General features: G+C 43.4%; 1 protein-coding gene across 1 annotated transcript; it reads right to left on the reverse strand.

The window, feature by feature from the left end:
- Positions 1-3,542: 3,542 nt before the first annotated feature.
- Positions 3,543-14,165, reverse strand: LOC123662415 (protein serrate). The gene is made up of 15 exons (XM_045597258.1): positions 14,160-14,165; positions 12,694-13,026; positions 12,504-12,558; positions 12,163-12,417; positions 12,017-12,077; positions 11,761-11,894; positions 11,335-11,685; positions 10,487-10,845; positions 10,018-10,150; positions 9,843-9,938; positions 9,561-9,697; positions 8,503-8,893; positions 7,912-8,144; positions 6,770-7,105; positions 3,543-4,372 (listed from the first exon to the last, which is right to left on the reverse strand). The coding sequence occupies exons 1-15, from the start codon at positions 14,163-14,165 to the stop codon at positions 3,821-3,823; spliced, it is 3,432 nt and encodes a 1,143-aa protein (XP_045453214.1). The 3' UTR covers positions 3,543-3,820.
- Positions 14,166-15,979: the final 1,814 nt, after the last annotated feature.

Genomic DNA, 15,979 nt, shown 5'->3' on the forward strand with positions numbered 1-15,979 from the left:
TATTCAAAATTTATACTGTCCTCAAGTATACAAATGTGCCTGAAAACAACGTTGGATATAGGATTTTTATAAGTCATGGTCTCGAAGTTACTAAATGTCCCTAAACCATACGTTCGTTCGCTCGAAAAAGTGTCCCTGAATCTCACGCTCCTCATATATATATATATATATATATATATATATATATATATATACGGTTGAATTGAGTAACCTCCTCCTTTTTTGAAGTCGGTTAAAAATACTTAGACGTGGGGCTGAGAGAAAATGTTAGCGACAGCAAGCACGCGTGACATGGAGACGATAAGAATAATATAAAATATTTCTTATTTCTTTTTAGTATGTGTGCTGATTCTGCTGGATGACCTTCATAGCATCACCGTAGAAGGAGGAGGCTGGACACTGAAACTTAGCCTAGATAATTTCTCTAGAAATATCGTTTTTACTAACTAATATAAATAAATAAATAAATATCTATACAATACACACACGGTCGTCTTTTCCTAAAGTAAGCAACTTAATGCTTGTGTTATAAACATACTTATGAAGAATACTTATAGAAATATATAAATAAATACATATATATTACACCCAGATTCGGGATTGGGAATCGAACCAACAACCCCCGGAGCAGAAGGCACGGTCACTACAAACTGCGCCAACGGGGTACACAGTGCCATCTAGTTTTACTTTTTGAATTAACATGAATATTTATTTTTATAACATAATATTTTTCGAATTGTGCGCCCACTTTTGAATTTTTCCAATGCATTAGTTCTTATTTAGTAAATACTTACCACCAACCAAAACAAAAAAAAAAAATTAAAGTTATATTTTGTTTATATGTTACCATTACTATTTGTTTTTGCGATGTTAAAAATCAAACACACACACGTTTAGGTAGCTCGTATATTGAAACTTGTATTTAAACTCGTGTAATTAACTTTTAAACTCAAACAGAAAACAATTATGAAATAATCTAGACAGCGCGATTTAACAGCCGGCACAACACCATCTATTACTAAATGTAGGAACTAAATACACTTCTTTATATCAAATCGATTAGCCTTTGACTTCGACGCACAACGCCATCTATTAGTAGATGAAGGAATTGAATACATTAATCATTATATCAGCGATCTAATAACCTTCTTTAATTTAGGTTACTTCTTATGAAATTGCTGTTTTGTTAGTTCATTAGTTAAATTATTTAAAAAAAAAGCGCGCCCCAGGAGGCAGTTTCACGGCCAAGATTTTGTGAAAACAAATACCTACCGTATATTATTTTTAAATGGGCTTTGAGGGCCTTCACATTTAAATTTATTCCTTTCCTGGGCTTATTCGTATCCGCAGGGCGCTGGGCTTAATTCCAGTAAGCTCTTAGGTAGATGTAAATTTGGTCCTGAATTTGTACTATTTGTTAGTTTTTTAGCCAACTGCAGAAGGAGGGTAATGTTTTTCGAGTGTATGTATGTATGTATGTATGTATGTATGTATGTAGATTTCTATTTTTTCTACTACAGACTATACTATTTGAAGAATCTTGACATTTTTGTTGTCACTGGGTTCCTCTTGATGGCCCGAGTGAGTATACTAAAAAAAAATGGCAGATTTAGGACGCCATAATTCAAAAAAAGAACCAAGCACATCGAGTGGGGTATAACATTAAAGGGCTTGATTAGCTGATTTTAGAAATATATATATTGCTACCCTTAAATCCAATGCGGAGCTCTCTAAATATTAAAAATACCTTTTTAATTTTCATTTGTTCGATTGATAGTATAATCAGTGTTTTGTAGAACTTTTTTATAATAATTAAATTAGTAGTTGAATTACTAGCGAAAATGTGTGCGAATGATAAGTTCCTTCTGTGAATGGTTGAGCTACATTCATATCGTTAAACCGTGATGATTATTATAATTATATCTAAAGAAATATACTATACATAATATATCAAACTGCACATATTAAAGACTAAATAAAAAAATTGCGTGCGTAAAAAGTACGTATATCAGAAGTGAAACTTCTTTGGCAAATTAATTGAAAAAAAAAAACTAATTGTGTTCCCAAGCGGTAACCCATCCAAGTAGTGACCGCGCTCGACGTTGCTTAACTTCGTTGATCGGATGAAAACGAGTGTATTCAACCTGATATGGAGTTATGGACGTTTAAAAATTCGTGGCTCGTGACGCCGTGACGCATTTGATCCGTAAAAATTTTAACCCTCATGCGCCTAAGGAAGTTTCACCCCAAAACATTTACTTCAATAAATATTTGAAAACAAAGGAATCTTTACTATATATAATAAATGTATATTCATCCCATTTTCATTTATTTATTCTTATATTTTCTTTCAAGTACTTTTACATAAAACTAATTAACAGAAACTGAAACTCTTTTCAAGTCTCAAAGATACGAGGATCTAATGTATTGCATCAAAAAAATTTCTTGAAGACTTTAACGGTAGAACAATATGTTCACGATAAAGGTGAGTTGAATGAGGGTTTGTGGCGCTGCGCTGTGCTTAATGCAAGACATGAAGGAGGAAAATAAGGAATGTTGAAGCATCAGAGTAAACTTAACTAATAGCCGGAATTGCCATTATATTTTGTCAGGCGTTTTAGTTGTATTGCCTTCTAGCACAGCTCATAGTAATATTCGAGTCTTTTATTTAACTTCTTGGAATCCATAATTTTAAAAACCCCTGCATGCACACAAGATTTAATTTATAATGATTGTCGGTTTTACACGGGTGACTATTAATTTTTTGGCCAATTCTTCTCACCAGAATCTATTCTGATTCGGTGGTAGCTTCACATAACTGTATAACTTATAAAATGATTACCAAAGAGTACTTTAGAAGTGTACTTAAATAAAGAAGTTTTTTGTTTTGGTTTCGACAGAGCTTTGTAACGGACGTAGCCAATTTCATTACCATTAGGTATATATATATATGAGTGTGTATGTATATATATATATATATATATATATATTTATTTATTTTTTGTTTCAGACATAGTCCATATCTTAATGTTAGTATTACAAAAACAACTTAAATCTAATCTTAGTAAATCAATATAAATACATACAGAAGAAATATAGGTACTCAAAATGCCGTTCGAGCTGGTTCGTAGGGTATAGACAATGAAACAAATTTTTAGGATTTTATCGCAGCTTATTAATTTTTTTAGATGCCCGACATTTCGGATACTTTAGAATAACCATGGTCACGGGACGACTCCAAAAAACTAACCGCGATAAAATTCGAAAAAGTTGTCAGTCATTGAGTGAAATTCGCGTTAACATTAGAAAATAATACCAGTATCTATAGAGAATTCATTACATTAAACATATTATGTCGTTTATATACCAATAAAAGTAGTTGAACTTAAAACTCTAAACTTCTACTTAAAGGTTACTTCTAGGTTAAAGGGAAAAATAGGAATGAAAGTAAGTTTAGCAATAAACAATTATGAACATTGAAATGATATAATTTTGAACGATTTCTTGCACTTTCGACTTCTGGTCAAAAATAAACAAACAGAAAACTTTTATAGTGTTTTATTAAACGACTTTCATTTTAATTTTACAACCTTCTTTACAGATATAAAATCGTATCGATCAATCTCTCAATAGGACATACAAAATTATTTACTCTCAATTAGATCACTCTTTTTAACATTATTTACAAAAATACATATTTACAAACACGATCACACTACAATAAATAAGGCGGCCCCGGCGGTAGGTAGCGGCAGGTAGCGGCAGGTAGCAGCAGGTAGCGGCAGGCAGCGGCAGGTAGCGGCAGGTAGCGGCGGGAGCGCTACACGAGCACGGTGAGGCGCTCGGGCGGCGCCAGGCGCGCGGGCGGCGGCTCGGGCGGCGGCAGCGCGCGCTTGGTGAGCTCCTTGTCGCGCGGCGGCGTGTGGTTGCGCGCGTCCGCGTTCTGCGCCTTGTACAGCGAGTGCGCGCGCGGGAGCTCCTCGGCCGGCCGCTCCTCGCGCAGCGGGTTGGCGTAGCGCCGCAGGTTCTCCTCGTTCTGCAGGTTGTTGGACTTCTCCTCGTCGCAGCGGCGCGAGCGCTCCTCGACGGCGGCGGCCACCCGGCGCCTCCTCACGAGCAGGAAGGCGCCGGCGGCCGCGCCCAGCGCCAGCAGCGCCAGGCCCGCCGCCAGCGCCAGCAGCGCGCCGCCCGCGCCGCCCGCGGCGGCCTGCGCGGTGGGCGCGGGCGGCGCGGCGTGCTCCACGCGCAGGCGCAGCGCGGCCGCCAGCAGCGGGTGGTGCGCCAGGCGCCGCCGCGCCACCAGCTCGCTCAGCGCGCGCACCGCCGCCGCGAGGGCACTCATTCCTTCGGCGTCTTCTTCTTCTCCGGCCCACTGTAAATAAAAATGAAATTGGCATCATTATTTGCAAAACAATAGTGGAAACTTTATTGATTTCAGTTATTGTAATTAGTCATAATATAATAATGTAATAAAAAATTGTATGTTTCCCAAATAAAAATAAAAAATAAAATAAAATAAAATAAAAGTTTGTACCTATAATTAACTTAAAATACAGACTGTATAGCACTTTATACAGTAATTGCAAATATCGTGTGATGCAATTTAAACGAATGTAATGTCAGGCCCTCCAGTACCCATGTACCGTGTCCATATGCATTTAGTAAAAAGTGGTTATTTTTATATTACTTTCAAGCATCGCATCCCATGTTATTTATTTCTATAGATTATGTATCTTTTATTATTATTTTGTTACATGTATATTACTATCCACATATGGTGTAAATTCCCGAGTAGAAAAAAGGTCAGGCTCAACCAGATCATGTATCTGGACCGGATCAGGATAGGATAAGGTACGCCTGATCCGGCAAGCTCTATCAGGACCAGGTCCGGTCCAGACAAAGATAGCCTGATGTAAAATATAATCAAGTATGGTAAGGCATACTGGATCAGGACCAGGTCCGGTCCAGACAAGGATAGCCTGATGTAAAATATAATCAAGTATGGTAAGGCATACTGGATCAGGACCAGATCCGGTCCAGACAAGGATAGACCGATGTAAAATATAACCAAGTATGGTAAGGCATACTTCATCAGGACCAGGTCCGGTCCAGATCAGGATAGCCTGAAAGAAATTACGCGAACTGAGCCTGAATCGCGCTATTAAAGTTTTTAAGCGCACTTAGTATATATACAGTTATTAGGACAGTCTAGCAAGGAGTCTATTTCTACACAGTGAAGCAGTCGTAAGTAATAGGAAATAGTTAATTAGTAGTTAAATATTAGAAGTTAAGAAATAAAATTTAATTATAATTAATTAATAACATAAAAATAAATATAAATAATTAATATCTAAAGTAAAAACATAAATAAATAATACATTGGAAAAAATAAACGGAAATAAATATCATAATAATTATGTTAAGTAACATTTATAATATCGTCGTTTTTTTTTTGTTAAACAATTTTTTCAAGAATATACATTCGTGTTTTTTAAAAGGACCGGACCGAACCGGCTGATCAGGATGAGATGAGATTTCCTGATCTGGACCTGATCAGGATGAGATAAGATTTCCTGATCGGGTCCAGACCAATCATCTGCGTTACATGCCTTATCTAATCCTGATCAGGCATGCCTGGTCCGGTCCTTCTCAGGAAGTCGAAAAAATTTCTACTCGGGTTATTGAAGTGAAACTTCTCTAGGCGCTTGTGGGTACAAATTTTACGGATGAAATGACAACGTTTTTGTCGATGGCGCTGGAACGGAAATCTAAAGATTTAGATTTTTATAAATATAAACGAGACTTAAAAATTAGTTCGCCAAAGAAGTTTCATTTCTGACGTGTACTTTGTATGCACGCACTTTTATTTATTCATCCCAAAGATTTTAACTACTTTGGTATAAAATAGTAGATTATTAATCAAGGGGATAAAGCAGTGTTTTCTGTCGCGGGTGACGATTTAAATCGCGAGCGTAACGAAGCACTCGAGGTTTACTCCCGAGCGTAGCGAGGTGTTTAAAACTGAAATCACGAGCGAAGCGAGGGATTTAAGACGAGTCCTGAGTGTAGCGAGGGATTTAAGTTCACCCAAGACTTTTCGTACCATTTGCGAAAAAATTAATACAATAATAATGACACAATAAAATGAGATAAGCATTTATTAAAAATAATGACAATTAAAAGTAAAAGTTAACATTCGAAACATTGGTTTAATTATTGATAGAGAGAGTTACATTTTTGTTTGGTACATTTATTGTTGATGAGTTGATTTGAGTATTTCTCTGTTCTTGCGTCTGAGGAACTTGCGTTTCATTGTAGATAGTATACGTCGTATAGTATGTGACGTACGTATAGTATACGTTTTCGTAATTTTATTCAATAATCATAACTGCATAATAAATTCGTATTCCTTTTTCAAAAAGATGTAAAATGCTTTATATACAAGCTCAATGGTGTAAACACAGATGTAGTTCAGTTTAAATTTCGGTAAGTATTCCCAAATTTAAATCACATTCCCCCCCTAGAGGATGGATGAAATCCAGTATAATTTTCTTTCCCTGATTTAACAGATTAAAAATCACTATTATTATGTTCGCTTTTTGTGGCATAGAATGTCCCTTTTTTGAGCAAGTGGCACGAAATAAATAATAAACGTTGATGTCAGAAATGTAGAAATATCTGGTGCATTTATAGAAAATAAAGTTTTAATGGTAAAATTGCAGGTGAATAATGTAAGGTCTAGCCTGAGGTGATTCAATGACGCACTAACCAGTGCTAGGTCCAGCGCGTCGTCGTCGGGCGCCAGGTCGCACAGCAGCGCCAGCGGCGGCGCGGGCGGCGCGCGCTCGGCCAGCGCGGCGGCGAGCGCCCGGCGCAGCGCCGCGCACGCGCGCTCCACGTGCGCGCCGCGCGCCAGCCGCTCGCGCGCCAGGCTCAGCGCCGCGCGCGCGCAGCCGGGGGGCGGCGCCGCGCGCGCGCCCGGCCAGCACGCGGCCGGCGCGGGCAGCGCGGGCGGCTCCACGCGCCGCCCCGCCACGCGCCGGCACTCGCCCAGCGGCGCGCACGGCGGCCGCAGGCACAGCGACGGCGCGGCCGGGACGCACACCTGCCGGGGCGTAGGTATTGTAGTATTGTAGTAGTACGCGAGGGACACCTAGGCGAGTTCTAATAGTTTTTTACTTAAGGGGCATATTCGCGTAAAAAACGTTCCACGGTAAAGACTCGTGTAATTTGATCTATGATGAGGCTATCATTTATGATAACGCGGGATCGACGACTTAATAGCGTGCTTTTCAAGGCATGGTGGACAGTCACACAATGTTTTTTTTATGCATAACATAAGCATCCATGGGCTCTTAAAAGCCCATGCCTTTTTTATTTATATTTTAATTGACAAACGTTAGAGTGTGTTTGTTTCACCATTGTATGCTTCAAATTACGAACTAAAGCTTAGTGTCTCTAATTCGATGGTGAGTCCAGAACTGCTATATATATATAATAAACAGCGCCTGCTGCCAGCTTCGCGAGCACATCCTCAATAACGTCAGCATTCCTATTATGGGTCGCCATTTCGAGGCTGTGCTCGAGGATCTGCTTACAGTTTGCCGTGCCGTACGGTAGAAATGATCGATTGCGATAAATACAGGTGTTGGTGTGTCTAGTCAACGCGACCACCGCATGCGAGACACTATCATGGATTCGGAGCTTCTCTGCCCTCGTCTGGACAGCCATAACTTTTTCACTCGTCTCTAATAGTATTGCGTTTCAATGACGAGTAAGGCTTCTGGAAAGGATCGAGAGTAAAAGTGGTAGCGCTCTTGTGACGCTTCCAGCGTTGCAGGCGTTTACAAGAAATAGTAATCTACCATCAGACATACGCTCGGTCGCCGACCTAGCGGTATACGAAAGTACCTCGTCGGTGCGGCAGGGCAGCGCGGCGGGCGCCAGGCAGTCGGGCAGGCCGCACCACAGGCGCGTGCAGGCGGGCGCGCCGCCCGCGCAGCGGCACGCGTTGCAGCCGCCCCACCACGCGCCGCCCTCCGCGCTGCACGCGCCCGGCGCCTCGCTGGCCTCCAGCGCGCCCTCGCCGCCGCCCTCGCCGCCCTCCACTGCTTCACCGCTCTCTTCTCCGAGACCAGCGATTACTGAAATAATTCAAACAAGTCATTATCATCATTTCAGCCTATTGCAGTCCACTGCTGGACATAGGCCTCCATCAGTTCGCGCCAAAAATGCGTGAACTCATGTGTGTTGCCCATAGTCACCAACAACACCATTCAAACAAGTGATATTGGCTAATGTCATCGCCGATTTTCATCAGTCATGCCGAATTTCATTAAAATTTCTTGAAGATCAGTAGCATTAGCGGACAAAACACAGACTAAGGACGAAGTTATTGTTGTTATTTTGCATTAGTCGTTAAAGCGGTCGCAGAAAAGTTCTCCAGGCAAATGTAGAATAAAGTTTATTTATGAAGAGTTTAAAAAAAATGAGCCAACTAACACTCCAAACATCGCCTGGACAAGCGCGCCGGCGGTGGCGGACAGATGCAGCGAGCCTGCGAGCCGGAAGTGGCGCAGGTGGCGGGCGAGGGGCAGGGCGGGTCGCAAGCGGGGGCGGCGCAGTCGGGGCCCGCCCAGCCCGGCGCGCACTCGCACGCCCACCAGCCCGAGCCGCCCACACAGTGGCCTCCGTTCCTGCAGGGCGCCGAGGCGCAGCCGTCCGCCGGGCGCTCGCAGTGCGCGCCGGCCCAGCCCGCCCGGCACGCGCACGCCCACGCGCCCGCGCCCACCGGCACGCACGAGCCGCCGTGCAGGCACGAGCACGCCGCGCCGCCCGGCCCCGCCAGCGGGACGATTGCCGTCTGAGCGGGAATCGATGCTATCGGCACTAACTAAAAAAGAGAGTTGCTATTGTAACATTTATATTTATCATTTGAAGTACCGGAGTACTACGAGGAGGTGGGGGGCCACATTGAGATATCACGTATATTAGTTTGGTTTTTTTGAACACGCGATTTCCAAAACAAAAAAAAACAACCAAAAATACCCTGTAGCTTTGAGCCTGTCTAGAAATTTGTATGACGATGCTTAATTGTTCAAAATTTAATCAGATTGTACCTGTACCTATTTAAGGCAATATTTTGAAAAATTCAATTTAGTTCGGACAAAAAATACACGTGATATTCGGGTATGAAGGGGTAATTAAAAAAGTTTCTTAAAAAATATCTCGTGATTAATAGACGACACTTATCTAAGACGTATAGAACTTTTGTAATAGCGGTGACGGCATGACGCTGATTTTTTATGTTAGCAAGTAGGTACGCTAAATATATACCTTCATATATCCTATTAACGTTTTCCATAGACATAGCTTATATTATATAATATGGTACTCGTATGTAATAGCTTACGTTATGATAAAAGTCATTAAAGCTTTAAATATTATCAGTTTGGTTTAGTAGCGGGTGAGATGAAATAATTAAAACCAAGATCAGATTGCAGGTCAGTCGTTCCGGCCATACACGCTGTATCGGTACTTCCTACAAGAGCAAGCCTCACCGGCGGCGCGGCGGGCAGGTCGCAGGCGGCGCCCGCCCAGCCCGGCGCGCAGGCGCAGCGCCCGCCGCGCACGCACGTGCCGCCGTGCGCGCACGCCGCCTCGCAGCGCGCCTCCTCGCGCGCCGCGCACGTCTCGCCTGCCGGGGCCAGTATTCTTAATGTGATACACGTACTACACAATAACGTGCGAGTGTATTACTCCATCTTAATGATATCAAATTTAAGTGCGAGGAATTATTACAGATCAGTTTTGACGTGAACTTAATTACAAAGTATACGGACCGGTCCAACCGCCGAGACAGATGCAGGTGAAGCCGACGGCGCTCGAGATACAGCTGCCGTTGTTGTGACACGGATTCGGTGAGCAATCATCTAATTCTGTAACAATTTTAAGCTGATGATCAAACTAATTTACACTCTAATGCCACAAGTGCCTAGTTAGTTTGAAGGTACGAACGGTCTCTGGCGGCGCGCTGCGTGCAGTTCTTCCCGGTCCAGCCGGGCGCGCAGTGGCAGTAGTAGTCGCTCTGCGCCGTGTAGCACGGGGCTCCGTTGGCGCACGGTGCGCCGGCGCAGTGGTCGCGGTCGTCCTGCACACGTGTTGGGAGTATAGAACTACAGTCACGCAATGCGTACTATACCAATTATGTTTTTTTTCCTTACATGAGGAACTCACCCAACAGTAGCGTCCGTGGCAGGAAGTCAGCTAGAAGCACAGGGTTGTTAGTGTTTTAGCGTAGGGCATGAAAGTTATTTGAATAAAAATTAGAGTTATCCGAAGAAGCGAGTTATACAAAGTTAGTAAAGTAAATGAAAAAAAAGGTAGACGTGATACAAGAAGATTATTGAAGATTGTAAAAAAATTGTGTGAAAGTAATTGTTAGTCCGCAGTAAATTATGATTTACGACATAACGAGTAGGCACACCTCGCAGTCGGTGCCCGAAAAGCCGACCGGACAGATGCAGCGGTACGCGTCCAGCAGGTCCACGCACTCGCCGCCGTTGCGGCACGGGCGCGACGCGCAGTCGTCCACGTCGCGCGCGCACGTGCGGCCCGCGTAGCCCGCCGCGCACGCGCAGTGGAAGTCGTCCACGAGGTCGATGCAGGTGGCGCCGTTCAGGCACTGGCCCGTGCAGTCGTCCACGTTGAGCTCGCAGTCGCGCCCGGTCCAGCCCGCCAGGCACGTGCAGGCGTAGCCGCCCGCGGTGTTGTTGCACGCCGCCGCGTTCACGCACGGACCCAGAGCTCCCTCGGCAGCGCTGTTCTCTGCGCATTCGTCGACATCTGTGGGCGATAAATACATAAATTACTTTTTCGTTTTAAGACTCGATCATAGTATTTTTTTTCAATCTCTTGTTGGCAAGCGAATGGATGTAGTAGATATCTGACGTTAAATGGCTTCCGTCGCCCATGGACATCTTTAACTAAGAAGAGTTGCGGATGCTTTGCTGGCCTTAGGAAAAGAAGTATGTACACTTGATGCTTAAAAACCCTCAAATTACAGCGCTCATTGATATCCTCGGAGGCAGGTTATTCTACAGCCAACAAGCCAACCTCTCTTCTTTCACCTAAAGATTCTACACCGTTCGTAAGTCTGGGATCGTCAACAATGCAAATTACTGAGTTAAATGAGCGGAGTTGGTTTTGAAGGGGACCTGCCCAAAGGTGCGAATATACTCCACACAGGGGGATCTGAGCTAAAAACCCCGAGTTTTTTTGCAGCCAGATTAACTTTTCTCTCCAAAACCGTTGAACTAAGATGAAGGAGCTCACCGTCGGTGCACGTGGGCCCCTTCCAGCCAGGCGTACATTCGCACTGGAAGGCGTCGAGGCGGTCGCGGCACACGGCGCCGTTGCGGCAGGGCGCGCTGGCGCAGTCGTCGGCGTCCTCGTCGCAGCGCGCGCCCGTCCAGCCGCGCTCGCACGCGCACGCGAACCCGGCGGGCGCCGCCGCCAGCGAGCACGCGCCGTGCGCGCACGGCTGCGGCGCGCACGGGTTGTCCACGCGCTCGCAGTCCACGCCCGAGAAGCCCTCCGCGCACGTGCACAGGTACTGGTCCGGTGCGGTGTTCTCGCAGGTGCCGCCGTGTTGGCAGGGTTCATGCGTACCGCAGTAGTTGAGATCTGTTCGAGATTTCACATACTCTTTACGTTACATAATATCACATTATATTTATATCAAACAAAAGTACGACATACCTTGGTCGCAAAGAATTCCTCCCCAATTAGTATCACAGGTGCAGTCCCAGGAGGACCCGTTACAGTAGCCGTGCTTGCAGCCAGGGTACGGTTGGCACTGCGAGCACAGGTCGCCTCGCCAGCCCGGGCGACAACTATAATTATTTAATTTACTGTTATATGAGAAGAGTGGGAATAAATGATTTGTGAACAATATTGTAAAGCAAATGGCACAACGGCATTTACGTAGTTGGTATTTAAGAATGTATTGACTCACATGCATTCTCCGGGCTTGTCGCATCGGCCGTGCGTCGGATGGCAACCTTCCTTGCAAACAGCTGCAACGAAAAACGTTAAACTTAGCATAATTGAAATCGTGACAAAACAAATAAATTAAAATGGGGCACAAGTAGCAACACATACGATGCTCGCAGTTGTCGCCCTGCCAGCCGGGCAGGCAGCGCTTGTCGCCGCTGGCGGAGCAGGAGTAGTGGCCGAACTTGTCGTCGCGCGGCCGGCAGAAGGTGGTGCACGTGCTGTTGTAGTAGTTGGGCTGGCACGTGACGCGCACGCGGTACGCCACGGCCGCCGCCGCGCCCGCGTGCCGCAGCGCGTGCCACTCCGCGCCCGGCTCCACGATACCCGACCACCACGCCTCCTCGATCAGCCCCGTCTCGTCTGCACGCGGGACACGGTACGTTATAGGAACAGTCACCGAGTGCTTAGTGCAACGTGTTAAACTATTTCACGCTAGTCTAACTTACCGGGATCTGTGTAATTGTAGTCGTCGTAGGCTTGTAAAATGAGCGTGAATGACCGCTGTAGAAATACGAGAAAAACATTACTATTATCATTACAAGATATGTTTCATTTGCAACATCATATTTTATTTATATAAAATAAATTCGATTATGGTACAACATTGAGGGTAATAAATAAGAAAATATTACTCACGGTCCATCGGAATGAGAATGGCAGCGAGAGAGTGTAGAGCGGGTCGGCGAGCGTGAAGGAGTCTGTGCCTAGCACGGGCGAGGCGGCGCGACCGAAGGAACATGCGCCGGGCGCGGCCGCGGACTGGTACTCCTTGAGGCAGAGCGCGAAGCGGGTGCGACAGGGGTGCGCGCACGAGCCGCCTGCCGCGCCTGGGTTGCCGGGGGCGGCGCCGGGGGGCGGGGGCGCGGGGGCGGGCGCGCCGCCGCCGCAACACGCTCCCGACGCCAGCTGCAGCCGGTAGTTGGAGAACTCGAGGATCTGCAGCTCGAACACGCCCGCCCCCGCCGCGCACTGCACACGGAACTATTGTTATTACATACTCACTCATCGGTATAAAGTGCGCTCGTGTCAAAGTAAAGATGGTGTGTGTGATCATGTCACTACTGACATGTATTACAAATATTAAGTATAACATATTATATCTCGCCAACAGAATTTGACATGTATTAATAAACGAAACGCAATCGTCTGAATCTGTGATAAAAATGAGGCATGGATCAATTCTAGGTCCTTGTCTTTTTTTGATTATAAATAAACGATCTGCTATTTTATGTCAGAGACGTCCGTGATACAGTGTTCTCTGTTGATCATCGCTTGTTTTTAAAGTTGATAGGAAAAAGTTAATTATGATAACGGGAACAGTCTTTATCGCGAAAAAACTTGGTTTTGAACGTCAGGAAAACCAATGCGTTGTGTTCACGTTGTCCAAAATTAAGCATTCGAATTATACCTAGTCTAGTCTAAAATCAATTTAATTAAGTGTCCTTATGCGTCACTTCACTTCAGCCTATCGCAGTCCACTGCTGGACATAGGCCTCCCCAAGTTCGCGCCACACATCCCGGTCTTCCGCAATCCTCATCCAGCCTACACCGGCAATCTTACGTAGATCGTCGGTCCAACGGGCCGGACGACGTCCCACACTGCGTTTGCCAAGACGCGGTCTCCACTCTAGGACCCGTCTACTCCAACGGCCATCGGTCCTGCGACACAGATGACCAGCCCACTGCCACTTCAACTTGCTAATTCTGTGGGCTATGTCGGTTACTTTCGTTCTCCCGCGGATAGTCTCATTTCTAATTATGCGTATTGGAATTTACTATCGTATGTATTATATTATGTATCGTATATGTGTATGCGTGTATGTATAAGTATCGTATTATTTGTATCTACGTGTGGAAAAATTATTATGTATTTATTTATATATTGTATAATTATGTATTTATATTATATTTTTATTATCTATATGTTTAGATTGTACACGCTAATTTTGCGACTATTTTATAAGTTTCCTGTAGCAGGACTACTGGAAGAGATTACATCATGGGATAAGTAGTGCCTTTGTACCAGCATTGTTTATAAGAGCTATTTCCTTTTGCTTTCCTAGTGTACATAAAATGTTAAATAAATAAATAAATAAATATACCTTCATTATATAATAAACAACGAGAGTTAGAAACAAGTGACACTACAGTTTTATTTGGGATAAATTTGGATTCGAAACTTCAGTGAAATTCCCATTAGTTATCTTTAACCCGCAGACTCAGCTCCGCAGCATTCGCAGTTAGGAAATTTCAACAACTGACGACGTTGCTACTGCACGTTTAATATATTTTAACAATTTACATCGTGTAATGTCTTACGGTATGTTACTGTGAGGTAATATTGACACTGCATTTATTTTCCAAAAAGGGTTATTCGCGGCATTTATGATCTTGCAGTATAATGTATTTATCTATTATCAATGATATTATCAATTGAATCATAATTTATTTATTTTCACAAGTTTCGCTGGTACCACTCTTGATCACTAGTTTTCACTCTTGAAGTCGCCTCGAAGATCGCTCAAACTGAACTGTCCTCGCTCGCCTACCTGCGGCTATTTATATCGGCCGACACGAGGCCCAGACCATTCTGGAAAGTTCGCGTATGTACCCGGTTTTCGAGACTATACTTCTATATAGTTCCACAGTAGTTCCTCTAACGCCATCTAGTATTGAGTAGAGAGTTTCATGCTATCGCTGTCTTTGTGTGGTTTCAATGGTTGCCGCTAGATGGCGCTAGCTTCTTTGTGTCCGTAACAATATATATTGTTTTCATATAAATAGTAATAATCGCAGTGTAAACACGAACGGAAATAATTACATTGTAACTGTAAGTTTTCGACTGAGCAAAGGAAATAACGTCTCTTCTGGGTTATGGTATTGTAATCGTATCGAAATCTGTTTCGCAATTTGTAAAAAATGAGTATAAATTTTATTAAAGATATATTAATAGCTGAAGAATGTTAGTCGCTTAAAATTACATTAATAATAAAGATTTGTGGTTTAAGTGACGCTGCATTTCATGCGAAATATTAACAATTTTATAGTAAAACACAGTTAAGTTTCGGTTTTTAAATAGTTTCATGCCGATCTTGTCTGAGGAATCCCTATTCCGAATAGTTGGAAAATTCACTTAAGTATAATGAATTAATTCAAACAAATATATCTAAGATTTTATTTTTGTGTTACCCACATTAGGAATTCTAAACATTTTTGAATATCATATCAAACGGCGCCACGGTTCGCTTAAACCGAAATTAAAATTATCATATCGAAAATTTCGCTCGAGCGGGTGCATCGTTCCATAGCTTAATTGGCTAGAGCGCCGACACGGTAAGTCGGAGACGCGGGTTCGAACCCCGCTGGAGCGGTCAATTTTTGATATGATATTCAAAAATGTTCAAACAAATATAATTTTTAACCGACTTCAAAAAAGGAGGAGGTTACTCAATTCGACCGTATATATTTTTTTATGTATGTTAGGGGATAACTTCAGATAACAGATTTTGATAATTCTTTTTTTGTTGGAAATGAAATATCCCTGGTATGGTATCATGATAAGAAAACCAGGACCTGATGATGGGATCCCAGAGAAATCGAGGAAAACTCGAAAATCCGCATAACTTTTTACTGGGTGCACCGATTTTGATAATTTTTAATTTAATCGAAAGACAATATTTATCATGTAGTCACATGAAAATTTCATCGAGATCTAATTACAAATTTTGGAGTAATCTTTGATAATGCGAATTTTCTTGACTATTTTTTCGTCTACCTACGTTATATTACTTGTCGTTGCGCAGGCTTATGATTAAAGAGGCCTAAAAACTGTTTTGAATCATCATTGTACAAAGTACACAATTGAAGAATTTAACCAAGAAGTTATTGTTCAGTACGTAGAGTTATAAAATGAATAAATTTC

The sequence above is a fragment of the Melitaea cinxia genome, chromosome 18, assembly GCF_905220565.1.
Source record: "Melitaea cinxia chromosome 18, ilMelCinx1.1, whole genome shotgun sequence".
NCBI classification, from domain to species: domain Eukaryota; kingdom Metazoa; phylum Arthropoda; class Insecta; order Lepidoptera; family Nymphalidae; genus Melitaea; species Melitaea cinxia.

Excerpts from the sequence above, each read along its gene's own strand:
- LOC123662415 (XM_045597258.1), bottom strand. Across the intron at positions 11,686-11,760 it reads AGGAATTCTTTGCGACCAAG|ATCTCAACTACTGCGGTACG; the intron begins GTATGTCGTACT and ends AATCTCGAACAG. Across the intron at positions 9,939-10,017 it reads GCAGCGCGCCGCCAGAGACC|AATTAGATGATTGCTCACCG; the intron begins GTTCGTACCTTC and ends AAATTGTTACAG.